We start from the raw sequence: 21824 nt of genomic DNA on the forward strand, positions 1-21824 counted from the left end.
CAGATATACTCTCCTTTAAACCATCCTGCAAGGAAAAATATTTGAAAAACAAGGTTCAGGAAGAAGAAGAACATCTTGGTTAAAGAACTTCAGAATCTGGTTCAATACAACATATGTGCAGCTTTTCCGCGCTGCTGCAGATAAGATAAAGATTGCCATGATAATCGCCAATATTTGTAACGGATAGGCACATCAAGAAGAAAGAATTTAAAGATACGTTCCAGAACAGGCGATCGTTGAATGTTTGTGGAGATATTATTTTGGAGATATTATATGTTACTGGTACTTATTTCTTCGACCGAACGGTTACTGGCAATGAGTATCATAGGTTTTTAACAGACGAGTTGTTTTAACAGTGGCTTATTAGGGAAATATTGTTGCCTTGGGAATGGCCCACAAGATACTCAGGACTTACTCAACTGGACTATTTTTTTTGGGTGTATCAAAAATATAATATATCACGACGACTCCACAGCACGGAATAATATGAAAATTCGTATACAAAACGCCTTTGCTATGTATTAACATATTTAATTAAGTTAACTTTTCTAAATTTCTACAAAACGAAACATGCTAGTTATATACAACCTGATATTAAATAAAAGACATGTAATATTCTCTACAAAATTAAATACTAATATACAGGGTGTTCCATATAAAAAAGTATAAAACTTTGTATTTGAAAATAGTGATCACACTGTATATTGTATGACTAGATGTCAAAAATATTAAATTATTTAAAAATAACACTGCACTAAAAAAACTTTGATATATCATTTAACGTTTTATTACTTTGGAAACTTAATACACAGCATTTTAAATATTACGATTTTTCTCAATAAGAGTGTAAATATTTCGAAAATTATAAACTATTTAAAACTTTTACAAATAATTCATATTTTTTAAAAATATATCAATAAATGCTTTAATATATAGGGTATTCCATTAAAAAAAGAAAACTTTAGTTCATTCTGTTATTCCGGCTGACCCTGTATAACTGAAAATAATTTTAAATTAACTAACCTACTTAATACACACAATTGTTCTTATAAACAGTTTATATATACTTCATAGTTTAGCCATAACAAAAAAAAACCACAGGTTAGACGCATCCTGTATACAAATATACTAGGTTAGGCATTAGTGTGAGGAATTCCAATTACTGATTTATTGCAAGCAATATAAAAAAAAATTACTTTAGGTAAAAGTTAGGTCATAGATAGAACATTCCTTTGCAAATATTTTCAAATATACGGAGATACCCATATTGACATGGTAAAACAAACTTATCTTTTTTTAATGGAACCCTCTGTATATTTTTTAATTTTTGGATACTTCTTTACGTTCTTTTTTTTGCAATATAAGAATTGTAGAGAGTTGACTTTAAAAAATCTATTTATGCTCAAACGATTTTTAATATAGTCTATTATTATTCAAAATATTAAAAAACATTAAAACAGCGAAATATTTATTTTGGTGTATATACAGTCAACTCCCGTTTATCCGTGGGGTTGAGTGGAACGGTTGTCGCAGATAACGAAAATCGCGGATAAGCCGTAACTAAAAGTCAAATACATAAATGCAAAAAATAAAAATGTAGTTTCACTTAAAGCTTTAATTTACAGTTTTCAATCTGTACGTACATTTTTACCTTATCATTTAGCATACGCCTAACATTTATTGTACGATGCGGTGGTGCTCCGTTATGTTGAAACCACACGTTTCATCTACTTCCCAAGGGAACATCCCCTAACAAGCCAGCAACTCATCTGGTAAAAACCTATAATACTTATTGTCAGTAACCGTTCGGTCAAAGAAATAAGTACCGGTAACATAAATCTAACAATGTCTCCCCAAACATTCAACGATCACCTGTTCTGGAATGTATCTCGAAATAGGAGAAGATTTTAATCGAAATACTAATGATAATTATGTCTATTAACAATCCCATTGCGATGAAATGTCGATTCGTCAGAAAAAAAAATATTTTCCAAAAAATTTACATTTGTACTTAAAATTTCCTCCGCCCACATATAAAATAGTTTTTTGACGTGTTAAGCTTAGAAGGGGATTTTGATGCATCATCTGATTAGCTGACTCGCTTTAAGCAACCTCATGACTTTATGTAAAGAGGTGTCCAACAGGGAGGTGAGGAATTTAAAAATGATTTCGAAGAGTTTCTTTCTTCAAATGATCTGAGATACGAACAAATTTATAACGCAGACGAATCGGGCCTCTTGTGGAAATGCCTTCCAACTCGAACGCTAGCTTTTGCAAGTAAAGGTAAAGCAGGGGGCCATAAATCCAGCAAAGAACGGATCACGATTATGTCTTATAGCAACGCTACAGGAAATCACAAACTGAAGTTAACGGTGATTGGCAAGGCAAAAAGACCTAGATCTTTAAAGGGCACTAGTGCAGAAAAACTACGTGTTGATTACTTCAACCAAAGGAAAGGATGGATGAATAAAAAAATATTTCAAGACTGGTTCGAAGTTAAATTTGTACCAGAATAAAAAAAACATTTAAAAGCTAACAATTGGCCACAAAAAGACAAAATGCTGTGTTTTGATTGACAACGTCCTTTTATATTCTGAAACGTATATGATTAAGTCTACTGATAAAGTTACTTTACTTATAATTGAAGAAGGATATGACAAAATTTTTGGCCATTCACAATTCTCGACACTATTTACGAAATCGCTTTTGCGTGAAACTCTGTAAAGTCTTCAACAATTGTGAAGTCATGAAAAAAACTGTTACCAAACATCGAAAATTGTGTCGAACTAGCAGTTAGAGAAGATGAAAATAAACTGCATGTCCTTATAAGTTTAATGAAGTCAGTCCTTGGGGAGAGAATGTAGACACAGCAAACCTGCAAGAGTGGTTAGACTGCGACGCTACCGAACCGGGATTTGAGCATTTAACGGATGAAGACATCATAAGAAAATGCCGAGGAGAAAACGAGGAAAGTGATGAAGAAGAGGAGCTTGTACCTGGTAGACGAGTGATCCAAGAAGCAGCCTTGTGTCCACGTGAATGAACTTATAGAGTACCTAGAGGTCCAGCACGATGCGCTACTAGCTGAAAAAATAATCACGTGTAAAGTGCAATGTAGAATAAAAAACATGTTTTTCACTCAGGGGGAAGAGACAAATGACACACTACTTTGCAAAACCTTATATAGCAAAAAAAAACAACATCGACAGTCCAAAAGTGTAAAAATATAGAATGTGTTCCATTATTATATTTAATTCTCTTATATATATATATATATATATATATATATATATATATATATATATATATATGTATATATATATATATATATATATATATATATGTATATATATATATAAATATTTTATATATAGTAACGAATTTACACATTAGTTTTGCTTCAAAATGCAAAAATATCTGAATATATGCAGCACTCTCCTTTATCGACGCAACAGATATCCAAGTTTTACCGTCGAATTAATACAAATTTTATTTAAAATTGATTTTGCGCGTAGCTGACATTCGCGGGTCGCTTCAGGCGTTGTTTTTGAGAGAACGGTTCATTTTACAAAAAAAGTGCTAATCGATAATTATATTCAAAATTATCTCAGCTATATACTTTGCTTCTTTTTACGACGTACAGATTATTGGTAAATCGAATTTTTTCGATTTTCTCTCCTAGGAGGGAGGATGGTTTAAGGAGAAAGCCAGGAGGTAAAAGTAGTAAAGTTTTTGCATATTTTTTGGGTCCCAAAATTACCATTTTTAACAAAGTTCAGCAACAAAGTATGATTTTTAGAGGTTCAGGGGCATTATCGTGCCTGACGACTGGAGTATAAATAAATTAATTTACTTATAACAAAACTAATTCAAGTTACATCGAATTAACAAAAAAATTAAGAAAATTGCTTCATTATAAGCCAAGAAAATACATTTGTTTACGTATAACGATTTTGAACTTTGAAAATAAAATTTTTTTCAACCTAATTTTTTTGGTAGTTTTCACGTATAATACCGATGGTTTTTGTTATTATAATATATGTTATAATTATTTTGAAGACATAAAATTTTTTATCGAGAAAGGCCTACAAAAAAGGTAAAGGTAATCATCCTATTGTGTATAACTTCGTCGCAAATGTCGGTCAGCTTTGACCGGTTGTATCTCAAGAACCAGTACTCGTAATTTACCTTTTTTACTTTTATAAAAAACATATTGCCTAGTCTTTTCCAACGCTGTTTCCTAAACTTAATTTAAGCTAATATCTACCGAGAGATTCTATTTGTTTATAACCCAAAAATTTGTTTATAATTTGAAAACATACCCGAGGCCGTCCAAATAATCGTCCAAAGTGCGTTAGATAGGTTAAGTACGTTTCTATAAGCAAAAAAATTGACAAATTTCTATATGGTCTAAGTTTTTGTTGCTCAAGATTAAAAAAAAAATACAATTTTTTTTAAATTTAGATTGCAGAATTATTATGCAAAATCTGTTAAATAGATTTTATTGAAATTTGATAGACTGTTTACTATGTTATAAAGATTTTATAGGCGAATTATGAAGGTCTTAGTTTAATCTAAGTGGTTGAAAAATATCGAATAAGAAAAGGCTTGTTTTCCCTATTTTTTTTTTGTATTACTTGTCATTTTGCAACCACAGTAATAAATAAGAAGATTTTTAATCAGCCCTATCTTATAATTTTAATTTTTGAAGTTATACTTCTATACGCGCGCCCGACGTGGGAAATTTGCACGGGAGTGAATAGGTGAAATCATTACATAATGTAAGATATGAGTAAGAGAGACAGAAGATATATTTTCTCTCGAGAATAAAAATGTTCCTTTTGTATATATATATTTAATATTATATATATTATATATATATATTATATATATTATATATATATATTATATATATTGTATATATATATATTATATATATATTATATATATATATATATATATATATATATATATATATATATATATATATATATATATATAATATAATATATATTAATATTATTATTTATGTGATGTTTTGTATTATTTATTAAATGTTCATAATTATTTTATTATTAGATTTCAAAATAATAATTACAATAAATCACTGTATGACCGAGAACTGTCATTTTTGAAATACGCTAGTGTCATGTTTAATTGGCAAATTTTTTACGTGTTTGGTTCATACGCTGGTATATGTGAGTTCGAATCGCAATATGAATTTCCTTTTTTATTTTTGAAATATAAAAACCTCACGTTAATCTTATTAAATATATGTAATATACGTAAAAATGCTGAATTTTAAAATAAAATGGAAATTTACAACATAATCCGAGTTGTTGGTTTTTTTATTTTTATCTTCCACACACATTTTTTGAAGTTATACTTCTGTAGGCGCTTTCGACTTTGGAAATTTGTACGAGAGTGAATCGGCAAAATCATTATATATGTAAGATATAGGTAAGAGAGATACAGAAGATATATTTTCTCTCTCTTTCTCTCTCGAGAATAAAAATATTCCTTTTGTAAATATATTTAATATTTATTAATATTACTATTTTTTTATAAATATTATTATCATGGTAAATTAAACATATGCGTAAGTAAGTTACGTATATTGTCATTTGTAAATACTTATGAATATTGCATTGTGAAGATTGACTTTCATATAAATTTGTAACGGCGAACGCGTGTATAGAAGTATAACTTCTACCGCCAGTCCCACTGGACTGCCACACCCGTTTTTTTTAATTAATGTTACCGACCTAGTTGAGAGGGATTATTATTACATCACACAACGTTTTCTGCAAAATCCGAATGCCACTTCTCATATCCAAATTTAGTCGTTTGTTTAGAGATCCGCCCTGGTCTATATAGCCTTGCCTAATCAATAAATATTATTTTTACAAATTATCCTACCTCTAATTTTTCAAAATTTGTATTCACAAAATATTTAGGTGGAACGATTTATCATTATCATCAGTAGCACGACAATCCTATGTGGGTCTTGGCCTGTTGTAAGATTTTCTGCTATTCTCGTTTATATGGGCTTTACGCTTCCAGTTGGTAATTTTTAAGGTTTTTAGTTCTTGTTCTACCTGCTCCATATATTTAACTCTGTGTCTTTCTTTTGGACCTCTTCCCGTGCCTGGCTTGTGATTTTCTTGCGGGCTACATTTTTCTGCATCCGTTCTACGTGACCCATCTAGCGCAGCCTTCTAATTTTCATAAACTTGCCGATGTCTGGTTGTTAGTATGTATTGTACAATTCAAAGTTGTGTCTTTGCCGCACGTTATTTTCTTGTACCTTGTATATAATATATCTTATAATTTTTCATTCTCATTTATTTTTCTTGTTATGCTATCAGATCTTAACTGTTTGACAAGCCTGTCAAACTGTTCATATCTTTTATTTGCGATTTATATTTTTGACCTGTTCACCAATATCATTCTCAATATTATTCACTAATAAAATTTTAGGTTATCGAATTTGTAGTTGGCTACAGTTTTAATCGGGGGTTCCGTAGTCCTTCGTTCATATATTTTATTTTGGCTGTATTGATTTTTAGACCACTGTTTTCTTCACTGTTCTTCTTCTTGTTCCTCTTTATAAGCAATTCTGCTTCTTAATTGGTGGATTAATACCTCTATAACTGTATACACGGGTCTACTCCATTCTGCTTATGTGATTATTTCATTTTTTTTTCTATTTTGTATCCATTCATTTATACACTGTACGTTACATTTTCTTCTAATGTCTTCACTTCTCTTTCGATCTCTCAGCGTATTTCCTGTAATTCTTCTCAGTACTCTCATCTCTGCCGTTTCCAGTAGCCTTTGCGTTGTGGCTGTGTCGGGTCTTGTTTCTGAGGCGTATGTAATTATTGGTCTTACACTGGCTTTATAAATTCTTGACTTCATCTCAGTGTCAATGTGTCTGTTTTGCTGTATAGTGTTATTAAGGCATCCTGCCAGTCTATTTGCTTTTTGTACTTAATCTCTTACTTATTTGTCCAGGTCTCCATAGCTAGAAAGTGTAATTTCCAGGTATTTTATTTCCATTACTTGTTCAATACTGATGCCATCAATTTCTATTTTACATCTGGATGGTTCTTTGCTGACTACTATTGTTTTAGTTTTCTAAAATGAGATAGTCATATTAAATTTTGTTGCTCTTATGTTAAATCTGTGGACCAGTCTTTGCAGACTATCTTTATCTTGGGCTATCAATATTGCGTCGTCTGCGTAACAGAGTATTTTGATATATTTGTTTCCTATTCTGTATCCTCTTCCTTTGTTAACGGTTTTGATGATTTCATCCATGATCAAATTGAAGAACATGGGGCTAAATGAATCCCTTTGTGTTATTCCACTGCCTATTTTTATAGGTTCTGCAAGTTGTCCATCTATTCTGACTTCCATTTTGTTGTTTTGGTAGATGTTATCGATAGTTTTTATAATATCTAGGGGAACTTCTCTATTATACAAACAATGGATTACATCTTTGAGTCTTACTCTGTTAAACGCTTTCTTTAGGTCAATCAGTCACAGAAATGCTGGTCTATTATACTCTAGTGATTTCTTAGTAATATTGCATCTATACACGATCTTCCACTATAAAAACCCTGTTGTTCATCTGCTAAACTTATCCTCTGATTTATTAGCACTTGTAAAATTTTAGTTGTAAGTTTTAGCGTATATTTAACAAGTTTATACCTCTGTAGTTTTCTGGCTGGTTTTATCTCCTTTTTGAATAGTAGAATTAGTTCGCTCGTTCTCCATTCTTCCGGTATTTTATTGTGTTTTATAATTTTATTAATTAATGTTGTTAATTGTTCTGTCATTGCTGCTCTACAATATTTTAGTAACTCGTTTGTTATCCCGTCTTTACCTGCTGCTTTTCTGTTCTTCAGGTTTTCAAGTATTTTACGATCTTACTGTACATTTATATTAAGTTCTTCATTTGTGGTAGTTTCTGGTGTTTCTGGTTCTAGTGTCGTTTGTTCTTCCTCTGCATATAGCTTTTTTAGGTAGTCAATCTACGTATCCTTTTGTATGTGTTTTGGTTCTATTAGTTTCTTCTTCACTGTTGATAATCGTAATTAATTGCGTTGGTATCTTAAACTCTTTTAGTGTTTGAATCAGTAATTTTCAAATAATAATATTATAGGTACTCTTAAAGTCAATAAAGAGGTGATGCATGTCTATATCAAATTCCCGTTTTTTTAGGATTTGTCTCAGTGTAAAAATTTAATCTATTGTCGATTTTGTCTGCAGAAACCGCATTGGTATGGCCCAACTGTTTGTACCCCATACGTTTTAGTCGCCCATATACTTGCTATATTTAGCAACGTAATTGCTCAATAAGTTCCACATTGAAGATGGTCTCATTTTTGTGTAATGGTACGATTTTTCGGATGTTCCATTACAGTCAAATTTATTAATTATTCTATATGATCAGTATTACTTCTTGCATTGCGCTTAATAGTAAGTTAATGCCTTCTTTTATCTGTTCTACACAAATATTGTCCGATTAAGGCGACTCACTGTTTTTTAGTTTTTTGACAGCTGCTTTCACTTCGGCTATCAAGGGTGGGTTTGTTTTGTGAGCACGGTTCCTTCTTTATATCTATACATAGTAATAATACCAGCAATAACATGGTGCTTCAAATCTAGGAAAAATTAGTACAGGCTCTTATTTTCACACCAGTCCAACCCGAATGGCTGAATCCGATCAAGGTATGATAGTTTGTTTAGAATATCACCCATCAAACGCTTCTTTCCAACACACACCCATCTTTACAACATTCAAAAATCCTAAAGATACTCACAATTGGTTACAATATTGTCAATATTATTACTTTTTTACTAAATAGACTTGTTATGTTTTGTGCTTTGGTTCTGTATTTGTATGTTTAATCTTTTATAATTTAAAGACCAACTATTAAAATCATATTAAGCATTTTCACAATTTTATTAAATTCATTATTTTTAAAATATAAAACAATATTACTAATAATATTAGGTTGGGAATATTGTATTAAGTATAAAAAATACTAAAATCAGGGATATAAATATTTTACAATCACACAAGCTATATAAATTGTTCTTTAATTGCTGTCCCTTGACCTACATAAGGAATGGCAAAAATATTGTAGCTTGAGCGGAAGTTTTTTGGTGGTACAAAATTAATTCTTTTACAATTCGTGATTAATCTACTAACCTAGAATTACGTAAATATAAGAAAATGCGATTTGGAATTTAGATAGACACGGTTTTTACATAACCCTGACGTAGTTATTACAAAGGTATGTAAAAATCGGAAAAGGTTAAAATGCTTATGATTATAACTACTCTTTTTTATTTGAAATGTGCTATTTTTGTAGTACAAGGGAAAATATTATGCAGAAATTCCAAATAAAAAATAACGATTTAAAGTTATAGTAAGATGACACAAAGAACATTTAGAGTTAAAATATTTGAATCTTTATTTATTTATTTATTGTACGCATTGTTATTGCGTTGGGATGTCGGCATCTCGTGGTTATTCTTAGTGAGAAGTTTTCTCCCCTCGCTGTGGTGTCTGGAGGTTGATGACCTTTTTCAGCGACTGGTGAGCCTCGGGCTTGTTAAGGAATGTTGCTGGAAGCAGTTACTTGGGGTTATTCCTGAGAAGACTGCTGTGGTTCCATTCACTCAGAGAAGGGCCATCGGACCTACCAGAGAGTTTACTTTCTATGGTAAAGCTTAATCGGTTTTAGGAAGTCAGTTCAGTTAATAGGACTGATTCTGGGTTCTAAATTTTTACGGAAGTAACAGCGTCAGGAATACGTCAGTAAAGCCTATACGTATGTATGTATTCGGTCATTGTGTGGTGGCCCGGAGCTAGACTGGTTTCAGCTAAGGCCCAGTTGACTCACCTCTAGCGGTTCTGCGGACTCTACATCTTATTGTAGAGCACAAAACCATGATGGCAGACTATCGTCTCAACTGCTTTGAACACTGGTTGGGAATGAATGGGCGGATGGGCCATTGTGACATTTGGAGACTGGCCGTCGATTGTACAGGACAGCATGGCTCCCTAATTTGAGTTCTTATCCTCCTCCTTGGTTTATTTCAAGGCGTTTAAGCCAGGCGGCACCTTCAGGTGCTTGGATTGGCAAATGACCAACGGTGCCGTCTGTATAATGAAAAGAAGGAAACCTCCTCACATGGCATCTGAAAGTGCCCGGCACTGGCCTAGCAGTGGTGGCAGATTCTCGGCCTTTATGTAACCAGTCAAATGAGGGAGTTACCCTTAAAGAGACTTGTGGCTTTTTGTGAGGCAACAAGTTTACTAAAGGATTAGATGCTCATATTTGTAACCACTGCTGATTATAGCATATATGGGAGCTCGGAGCAGTAGTAGTATGCCATATCTAAAATTAGTAGTTAATATTACACATTACACTAAGAACTACAAATTCTAGCTTTTACTGAAATAATTTCTATTGCAAGTTTAGCATATGGGATCAGAATTACTTGTCACTTAAGTTCGAACGGCAAGCATATGTTCAATCTCGCATAAGCATATACTAAAAGTTATGGTTCGTTGGATCTTAAGTAACCATAGGGATACAAAGTCTACCTACTCTAAATTTAACAGAATTTTTAGTGACACATTTTCTGTTCCTAAAAATTTAGTAGATAGCTGCTAAATATTGATTTATTTGTTACCACACAAATTCACCTTTCAACATTTTTGCCGCGAACATCTTATAGACAAAGTATGCTTGACGTTACGAAATATATTAAAGTGTGTTTTTTTAGAGGTATAGAAATGTAAGTTGGGAACACTTTTTTAACTGTCGGACATTTTGACAGCTGTCAAGTGATTTATGTTAAGTTTGGTTTGGCATTTCGGCATGAATAGACTTGCCGTCTGAACAACTCTTAAAAATTGTACAAATTTATTTTGAAAATTGTGGTTCTGTTCTAAATACGTATCGCGCACTACGTCCATTTTATAGTCAACATAATAGTCCATCAGAGCAAGAAATTCGATTAAACATGGAATGTTTTCGCACCACGTTTACTCTAAATGATAATATGCTTTCACAGACAAGTCGTACAGTGCGTACAGAAGAAGTTGTTGCTGCTGTAGAGCGTAGCATACATACACTTTATAAAAGATTTTGCGTAAAGATCGTGCTTTGCGTACTTACAAAATCAAACTCGTACAAAAATTGAAGGTACATCATCACCTAGAAACGCGTAGATTCGGTGAGTGGGTCCAAAACGGGATTGCCGTTGATTCCGATTTTCATAAGCGAATTTTTTTTAGCGATGAAGCTCACTTTTGGTTAAATGGCTACGGCTACAAATAAAACTGTCCTATTTAGAGTTAAGATAATCCTTAAATGTATGTTGAGAAACCATTATATCTAGAAAAACTGACTGTTTGATGTATTTTAAGTTCTTGTGGAATTATTGGACCGTACATCTTCAAAAACGATGCTGGCCAGAACATTTCAGTCAATGGTAACCGCCATAGAGCCATGATTACTGCCTTTTTCCACAATTGAACAAGCAAAATATAAAGGGAGCTGTCGTTTCAATAAGACGGTGCAACATGTCATACAGCTCGTGCCACGTTTGATTTATTGAAAGAAACGTTTGATAACCGCATAGTTTCGAACTGTAAATTAGCCTCCAACATCTTACGATTTAACACTGCTAGACTATTTTGTGTGGGGATATGTGAAGATGCTAGTCTACGCCGATAAGCATAAAACGATTAACCATTTGAAAGACAACCTTCGACGTGTTTTGCCGATATACGGCGACAAATATTGGAAAAAGTGATCGAAAATTGGACCCCCAGATAAGACTACGTCAGAGCCAGTCATGGCGGTCATATGCCAGAAATCATATTTAAATTATAATGCCAAAAGATAATCTTTCGAACAAAGTCATTTTTATGTCAATTTATAAAAAATCATCTTTGTTTTATTTCATTTCAAAGTTCTATACCTCTAAAAAACACTATTTGTATTTTCCATATTTATTATTATTTATTATATTAGCCCCATGAAGCCCCAACGTATTGTAACAAACATTGATGTGGGCTTTTGTGGTAAACACTAGTTTAACAAGAATATTGAATTTGCTGATGTAGTGACCAGTGTAACAAAAATGGAAGAAATGTGCTCACAACTCCAAATTTGTTAGACTTATTGCAGCTTGGCTAGCAGGATATGCCGAATAATGACCAAATTTAACACAGAAAGGATTTGGCCAATTTACATGCCCGTAAAAGACAGTTACTTAGAAATGAATATGAAAAACTGATAGAATCGAGGATAATTGAACAAGAAAAGAGTGCTGAAATAAGGAACCAACTAAAAAAAGGTGTGGGCGCCAGGAAAGTATCAGTGTTACTTTTCAAGGATGTTACATAGCTGTAAGGGTTGTTTTAATTATTTTATAAAAACAAAAAGAAAAAAGGTACTAATACAACATATTTTATGTAGAACCCAATTTAATCCCCGCTTAGTTATAGTAAATGTACAGTTAACAAATGTAACCTATATTACCCTTCACCGATTTAAACTTAACGTTTGATAAAAACTATTTTTGACAAGTTTATCTACTTGCCTACTAGAAAGCGCACTTCGGCATTTTTGCACTTTGGCATTCCATTAAAAATATCAAAGCAGGTAAAATGGATACTCTATTTTAACGAGATATATCTATTTATAGCCAAAAATCGATCTAATGTTAAAAAAAAATAGCTCTCCGGTTGAATGTGTACACAAATACCTGGCAAACAAGATTATAAAAAAGAAACAAAATAACCATGGAGGAAAGGCAAATAAGGAGAACAGATCAGCAATTAAAACTATCGAGGTTCAATTACAGAAATAAATGATAAGGTAGACGAAGTAACAAATAAAAAAACAATTTGGAAAACTGCAAAATTTTTCAATGCATTAAAAATAACCTATTTTGAAAAGAAAAAGATAACTAAGAAATTAAAAACTAAAATATGTCAGAAAGTAGTAAGACCCTTCATATTATTCATGAAAGTGAGTCTGGGATATTATCAAACAACAATAAAAGAAACATTATTGCTTCCCAATTTAGAATTTTACGAAAGATTGAAGATCACAATAACGGATAAAATGCGAAACAGCACGGTAATAGCAGATTCAGATAGAAAACCAAATGATTATAAGTGAGAGGCAATTATAAACGAGGAATACCTTGAAACGAAGTCAGACGTTTGGCACGAGATAAGATAGTAAATTTATTGTAAATTAAAGATTGCAAATATTGTAAGTATTGTAATAAATTATGAAATATAGTTCCACTACTTGTTTATTTGATATTAAGATTAGGTCTTCGACAATCATTACTGCATTCATTATTGCTAGTACTAGTTATTTTATCATTGATATAATTTTTTTCAAATCTTGGGCAATTTTAAATTACTATTTTTTGAAATTTAAGTTATTATAAAATATGGTCTTTTGTGATTTTTATAATTTAAAGTCAGTTTGTATATCCCCAATAGCAATTTCTAGTTTTCTTTTCAAATCCTTTAACATATTTACCATATATTTTGAAGGTTAGATATAATACACCTGGGAACAATATCTTGATATAATAGATTCTTTATTATGGAAAGGTCTTTTCTAATTTTGATTAATTACATAATAACTTATTATTTTTTAAGACAGTGGATTGAAAAAACATTTTCATTCTGAGACAGAATTTAAGAAATTTATTAATGTAAGTAACTCTTTAAATTTTATGTTATAAGGGAAATTCATTTTGTTTTTAAAATATTAACCAATCCTTATTTTTGTTCTAGTGTAAAACATGCTCCAGAAGGAGACTCTGGGACGGGTTGGAAGCCAGCATTTCCTGTAAACGTTACAGTAGACGAACTTTATCTCTATAGAAAAAAGAAACACAGTAAGTAAATTTATCTTTTTATACTTTAGAATAAGAAATATACCCTTTACACCTTAGAAGTTAGATAAAAAGTAATTTGTATACATAAGAGCACTTTTTAACATAACTACCACGCAGAACAAATGCAGAATTTTGAATTTCGCGAAAATTCCAAGAAGGAAATCGAAACGTTTTTTTCGTATTTATAATAAAATGTTCATTTGATAAAGAAAAAAGATTACTTTCTAATAATATTCTTATTTTTCTTTTTGTGTAGACATGTCTTCCCACTGATCGTCTTCCATTTCTTGATGTTCTCTACCTTCCATCTCAGATTTCTAACTCTGTCTTATAATGTCTTAACATCGATTTTTCTAAGGGTTTTCCTCTATGCTGTTTCTAGTTTTCTTTTTATCCTCTCTGTGCCAGGTCTTGTTTCTGCCGCATATGTTATTATAACTCTGATAACTGTTTTGTAAATTTTACCTTTCATTTGTTTTCTGATATTTTTATTTCTTCACCTTTTATTTCGTTCAGACAACCTGTTGCTCTTCCACTACTGTTTCTCAAGCTTTTCGTACCTAACTAGATAGTGTGATGACTAGGCATTTAAACGTTGCTTTTAAAATTTCCCATAATATAGCCTAATAAAGTAAAATCTGGAGACCGTGGTGGCCATTAGACCGATCCCCTTCTACGTATCCACCTACATGGGAAAACGTTATTTAAGCAATTTTGTACCTCAACTCAGCGCCGTAGTGTGGAAAAGCACCATCCTGTTTGAACCACAAATCATTTCTATTTAAAAATACTTGATTTATTTGAGTCATCAGATAATACTAAAGCAATTTCAGATAACGAGGAGCAGTTAAGTTATGTCAGTTCAGTTTTAAGCATTTTTGTTTTTGTTTGTAAGGAATGTTTATAAGGCCGGTACAAACATTCACCTTCTCAGGATATTGCGTCCTATATTCTTCCATCTATTGTGAATTTTCACTTACCCAGTATCGATATGTCTGGCGGTTTACGTGACCGTTGAGCATACAAGGCTCTTCATCTGAAAAAAGATCTATTTCTATAAAACTCAGATCTCTGTTATATCGTTCCATAATCATCATCATCAACGGCTATTCCATCCATCGTCGGATATAAGCCTCCCTTAGATGTGACCATTCATTTCTGTTTGTTGTTTTTTGCATCCATTCGTGACCATAATAGTATCGCAGAATTCGACTCTTCTATCAAAGTCATCTTCTAACAGCTCCTGGACCAAATGTACTTTGTACAGATGTCACTTCTCCTTTTTTAGCACTTAAGCAACAGTTCTTTGGTGGACATTATTATCTAGTGCGACTTGCCTCTTACTGGTATGGGGATTTTCTTGAAATGTCAATACAGCGTCCATTTTCCTGGCTTCGGGTATTGATTTGCTACCACTTCTTGGGAGATCTTTAACATGGCCTGTTTGTTGAAACGTTTTTTTCAATTTAAATAATTATTAAGGTCGGCAAAAAACTCGACAGGAAAAATTTACGTCTATTAGTTTACAGATTCATAGATAAATGACAATACCGATCAGTGAATTACCGATTTATTTTTTTGTGAAAATATCATTGAATACTTGGAGGATACTACCATAATTAGTTTCAGATTAGAATAAAGCATTTCTTTGGAAAAATCAAAAGTTACAACTTTGTCTTATTCGCAGTGGCGGTCCTTAATGTAATTAATTTTAGTGAATGAGTATTTATTGTAATTCCATTTCACGCACCTAAATACAAAAATTTGGTTAACCCTGTAGAAATAAATACTCGAATAATACATCGCTACAGAAAAAACGACTAAAGCACCTTTCACATGAATGTCCTGTGACCTAGGCTTCTATTTAAAAAAATCATCGATTACGTCATTACGCCAACACTTATGACGTAATTTTCAATACATATATCGCAATTGATAGCCTTTCAAAAACTAAAATAACGAGTTTTATAATTTTATAAATGTCATCTGTTTCTGAAAAAATAAATTTATTCCATACTTTTGTGTCATACTTAACTAAGTACAATATTTTGGTTCACACTGTCAAAATAAATAGGATTAATTGACCTTTCAAATGAGGTAATCCGGGACCTCGGTTTGTATTTACAATATCGTTGAATACGTAATTACGCCAATACCCATGTTGTAATGTCCAACATATATATATATATATATATATATATATATATATATATATATATATATATATATATATATATATATATATATATATATATATATATATATATATATATATATATATATATATATATATATATATATATATATATATATATATATATATATATATATAAATGTAACAATAAAACACTGAAAACTTTGTTTTCAAAACTTCCACAAAATTTATTTTAAATTCTTATCACTACAGCTGTTTCGGCTGATTGCCTTTCTCAAGTGATCTGTTTTTGGCTTGGGTTTACACTTCAGTGTTTTATTGTTACATAAAATGAATTTCCATCAAGTAACGGTCGAATCCATCAATTATATATATATATATATATATATATATATATATATATATATTAATGTGATATTAAAAGTCAAAGGTGCGCCAAGAAATCAATTAGCTAATTAATTAATGATTTTATCACACTATTTAATTCTCTTATCTCAGGGTTATATTCGTGCTTCAATATCTATGCTTTATATATGATAGGTAAGGTCTAAGGAATATCGGAATAATAGTCATATATGATACAAAATTATATATTGAAATAAAATTCACACTCAAATATCTTAAACAAAAATATCTCATATAATGATTATCAAAATTTTGTTCTACGTACGTGAACCTTCAAAATTTAATGTTATACACTATATAAATTAAAATTTCAAATCAAAATTGTTGTTCTATATCTCCTGATAAATATTTCTATCTTTTCTGAATCAATTAAAAAAAAAACTTTGTCGCTAAAGAAAAACCTGACGAATAAAAAAAAACTATCTCTCCGAAGATGAGTTGTCCAAATCCTTGTTCCTTGTAGCCTACACTATCGATTCTTAGCAGTTCCCTAGGTAATCCGCAATCTTACAATAAATTATTGCGAGCCTCTCGTCTTCAATAATCTCCTTCAGATGCACGTATCGTTCAAAGGATGCTAGCCTCTTCTCCTCTCGATAAACTGAATCTCTCGTTCCGGCCTGAACAGTGACTCTTGGAATATATAAGTAGAAAAATATGACTTACAATATTTTACTGGATCAGCTTCCGTCAGGATACACTTAGTCCACGAAAACTCACAAACATTCACTTCTAATGCTTACTATCTCTTGGGAACCACCAAAGAACAACGACTGATCGCCTTGCACCCTTGGAAAACAACTGATGATCTTTTTTTCCTCTAAATTCTAGCTAAACTCTCATTCCTCCATCTCTCCCACTTTTTTTCACTCTTTGCCAATCAAAGTTCGTCATATTTATCCCCATTTAGATAACAAACAACAACCTTAACTACAATTATAACTTTCCTAAAAACTACTAACATGCTAATCGTTTCTACAAATTCTTAAAAACTAACGGAGAATTATACGTTTTAAATATTTCGATTCTATTGTCTTATTCACCGTATCGGCGTACAAGTCTATTTGGAAAAACCACTCTCGCATTGTTCTATTATTTCACGTTCTCTTTACTTAAGCCCCTTAAGCCCACTTAAGCTATGTCCCTCGAATATATTTTACAAAGAAAATGATTTATGCACACCTTAAATTTTGTTTACTACAGGTAATCCAAAGATAATGGACTTTTATTTCTTTGAAATATCGTTTATAGTTTATCAGTCGAAATATTTTGAATTATTATATTTTATAATTTGAAATATATTACGAGCAAACCAATATTATTTTTAATTTTACATAGCTTAACAACTCCCCGCCATTTGATTTGCCGAAAACTCTTTGTTAATTTTTTTTAATGACATAAGTTTTCCAGGATCAAATTATTTCCCAAGGTTATTAAAATCTACTCATGATATTGATATATGTCGTGAATGTTAAAAATACCCCGTATATTGCCTGTCTCTATGTGCGCTAATTCATAACTATTTACCCCATTTTCCGTATTGACCCTATATGGACCTTTAAATACCGGCATCAATTTAGCACAAATACCATTTTGTAAATTCGACACCCTCAGTGCCCTCACTAGGACTTTATCTCCTTTCTGGAATGTAATCGGCCTTCTTCTTCGGTTTCTCTCTTGCCTTTGGAGATATTTCTCTCCACTTCGTCTCAATCTTCTTTGAACCATCTCGATCACTTCTTCGTATTGTCTGGGGGCGGTGTCTTCCCACGGTCTTGTAGGCATTGTTCCTTTCATTATATATAAAGGTGTCTCTTTGGTAACCGTATTTGGTGCACAGTTCAAATACGTCTCGATCTCAGACACTTTTCTGTCCTAATGTCGATGATGTTCTTCAGCAACAATTCGTAGAAATTTTGTGACTTCTTGTATAAAACGCTCCGAAGGGTTGCTCTGTGGATGGCGGATGCTTATAAATTTTGTATTGATGCCTCTCTCTCTTAACTTCCCTTTAAAGCGTTCGTTCCTAAAGTATGTCGCATTGTCCAATAAAATGTTGTCTGGTCTTCCCACTGTTTCTGTAAAATCGTCTATCTTCCGAAGTATTTCAATTCCTTTCGTGGTTCGACATGCGTACAATTTAACATATTTTGAGAAAAGATCCACCATAACTAGTATGTTTTTATTCCTTTGTGTTATTGGTATCAAATCGCTCAACATATCAATGGCCACAATATCCAGTTTCTTCCGCGCTACGACGTTTTTTGTGACGTTTTCGTTTTTGAAGTTCCTACTTTTACACTTCTGACATGTCACACAATTTCGAGTCACCTCTTTTGCTATTGTATAGTCATGTCGACAAATGTAGTTCTCCCTGAACATAAGCCACACCTTCCTGCTTCCAATATGTCCGTTGTTACAGTGTAACTTAAAAAAAACTTCTTTTGCCATCTGCTCCGTGATTACATATAGTTCTTTACCATCGACCCTCTTAAAATATAAGTTATCTTCTTGTTCAGCCCTTTGCTTTTCTCTTTCATCCAATTCTTCCCGATTTTCCCTGATCTGAGCCAAAGAAAATAAGCCTGCTTCTTCTCTCATTATGTTCATGCCGACGTGGAGAGTTTTGTGATCCTCTTTGCGGAATTGTTCATCTCTCGTGAACGCATCTGCCAAGATATTGTCAGTTCCTTTGATATATTTAAATTCAAAATCATACTCTTGAAGTAAAAGAATGCCCCTATGAATTCTATTATTTACCAGCCTATTTTTCATTATGTGTACCAACGCTGCAGGGTCTGTTTCAATGGTGAATTTTGCCCCAAGTAGGTAAAAACGTAATTTATTTACACAAAATAATACACTGGCAAACTCTAATTCAGTAACGCTGTATTTTCTCTCATACGTTTTGGTTACACGGGAGACAAAACAGATTGGCACCTCTATATCATCTTGGATCTGTGATAACACCCCTGCGAATTTTTTTATGGAAGCGTCGGTCCTGAGAATGAAAAGTTGATCATATCTTGGATGGTGTACTCTTACAGCTGTGGAAAACGCTCCTTTTAAATTTTTGAAAGCCATTTCTTGTTCAGTTCCCCATTTCCATCTGACATTTTTCTTAAGTAATGCTATTTACGGTATTTCTTTTGTGCTGATGTCTAGTATCAGCTTTTTGAAATAGTTTACCATTCCTAAAAATCCCCGCAAAGTTTTTAAATTGGTTGGCCTAGGGTAGTTATTTATGACTTCGATTCTATCTTCTGCAAGACTAATCCCTTTTGTGTCTAATTTGAACCCTAAATACAGTATTTCTTTTTGGAAAAACTGACACTTTTGAATATTTAATTTTAATCCCGCTTGATCAAGTTCTTCGAGAACAGTATGAATATGTTGTAGATGGCTTGTTAAATCTGGTGAGAAAATTAATAAATCATCTATGTAATGTACAACAAATTCTCCATGCCTATTTAGGATTGTGTGTAATGCGCGAACCAAAGCAGAGCATGCACTCTGTAGTCCAAATGGTACCACCCTAAATCGGTACACTACTCCGTCGATAGAAAAAGCGGTATAATTTCGACACTTTTCTGCCAAAGGTATTAACCAAAAACTGTGCTTTAAGTCGATTTTGGAGAAAATGTGTGATCCTGTGATTCGTCCAAATATGTCTTCGATGTTCAAAGGCGCTTCGTATTGTGCGACTGTGTGCGAATTAATGTTTCTTGCATCTAAACATAATCGCAAATCACCACTTGATTTTTTTACGCATACTATCGGGTTGATATATGGAGAGTCACATCTTTCAATCACCTTGTCTTTGATCACATTTTCAATTTTCTGTCCGACGCTTTGCCTGTATTTATACGGGATTGGATATGTTTTCGATTTAAAATTTTCCAAGTTTTTAACTTTAAAGGAATGTTCATAATTTTTAGCCACTCGGCTTTCTTCATTAATAAGATCTCCATAATGCTCTAAAATCTTCTCTATTTCCTTTTCCATGTTTTCTCCACATTTTATTTTTCTTTCATCCTCATTTTGTTCACATGTGTTCACTGTCCATATTATTTCTTCACAAAATTCTGGATTCTCGTCCATAATTGCCATTTCTTCTCTGTCCTCATCCTTTATTTCTTCTTCTGTTTTTTCTTTATCTTCAATTTCCATTTGGTATTCCGAGCACCACGTTTCTACTCCTTTCATTTCTCTTATGATAACTTCCTTTTCTTCCGGCTTCCTTTCTGTTTTATCGTCGGTTGCCAACAATTCTTTTGTACCTTCTATTCCTAGTTTTTCTCTTGTCTCCACCTTGTTTTCCTGCTTTCTTTTCGAACTTTTCTTCTTTTTCTTCCTTCTTTTTTTCTCTTCTGATTGATTTTTTTCTTGTACTTTCGTTTTATCCTCTACAGTCATATTGATTTCTTTATGTTTTTCCTGTTCATTTATCCTTTCAAATTTTTTTATTTTATCTGTTTCCTTCTCTTCTTCTGTGTTGTCTGGTTCTGCTCTGATTTCCAGTTTATTTTCCGAAAAATTAATGGTGATATGTTTTTCACTTAATTCATCAATTCCCGCTATCATATCATGATATAAATCTTCGATCACCACACATTGCATAATATAGAATTGGTCTCCCACTCTGATCCGTACTCCCAAACCTTCGTTTACTGTCGTCAATTTTTTATTGTTTGCACCCACTAAAGCAACCCTAGGAATCTTATACACAAATCTGTATAAATTTAATTCTTTTACTCGTTTTTTATTGATTAAAGATATCTCCAACCCAGAATCAATCAAAATTTTAATCGCTTTATGTTTTTTAAGGCATCTAAAAATATTAGATTGGAATTAGAATTTTGTCGTTCGTTTCCCGCCAACTGTATAAACTCTCTCGGGTGACAAAATATACCGGAGAGTTTTTTACTTTTGTTTAGTGGATGCTTTATTGAAAATCCTGTCTGGATTCATTGCATACATCTTCTTCCTCGTTTTCTATTGCTACATGATTTATCTCCCTCCTATTTTGTCGCTGGAGGCTCTGATTATTTCTACCGTCCCTTTGTTCGTTCGTATTCCTATTCGGAGGATTTTGCGCAGCTCTGTTCCTGTTGTGATTTTCATATGTTCTATTTTGTGTGTCATTTCGGTTATCATAATTTTGTTGTCTAGTGTAATTGTGGTATTCTCTTGGCCTATATTCATTTGTTGATCGGGGATGTCGTTTTCTCTGGTCATAATTTGCTTGGTACCTTCTTTCCGGTTCATTGTATTGGTCATGTTGTCTTCTGTTTCTCATTTCTCT

The 21824-nt window shown here is 32.3% G+C and overlaps 1 protein-coding gene across 1 annotated transcript in view; it reads left to right on the plus strand.

Moving 5' to 3' along the window:
- The window catches only part of LOC140443458 (uncharacterized), a 223669-nt gene that overhangs the window by 60491 nt on the left and 141354 nt on the right, over positions 1 to 21824 (plus strand). The window contains exon 2 of the mRNA XM_072534732.1: positions 13856 to 13959. Within this exon, the coding sequence (XP_072390833.1) occupies positions 13856 to 13959 (104 nt within the window). The remainder of the gene's footprint in view (positions 1 to 13855; positions 13960 to 21824) is intronic.

Source organism: Diabrotica undecimpunctata, chromosome 6 (assembly GCF_040954645.1).
Source record: "Diabrotica undecimpunctata isolate CICGRU chromosome 6, icDiaUnde3, whole genome shotgun sequence".
Classification (NCBI taxonomy): domain Eukaryota; kingdom Metazoa; phylum Arthropoda; class Insecta; order Coleoptera; family Chrysomelidae; genus Diabrotica; species Diabrotica undecimpunctata.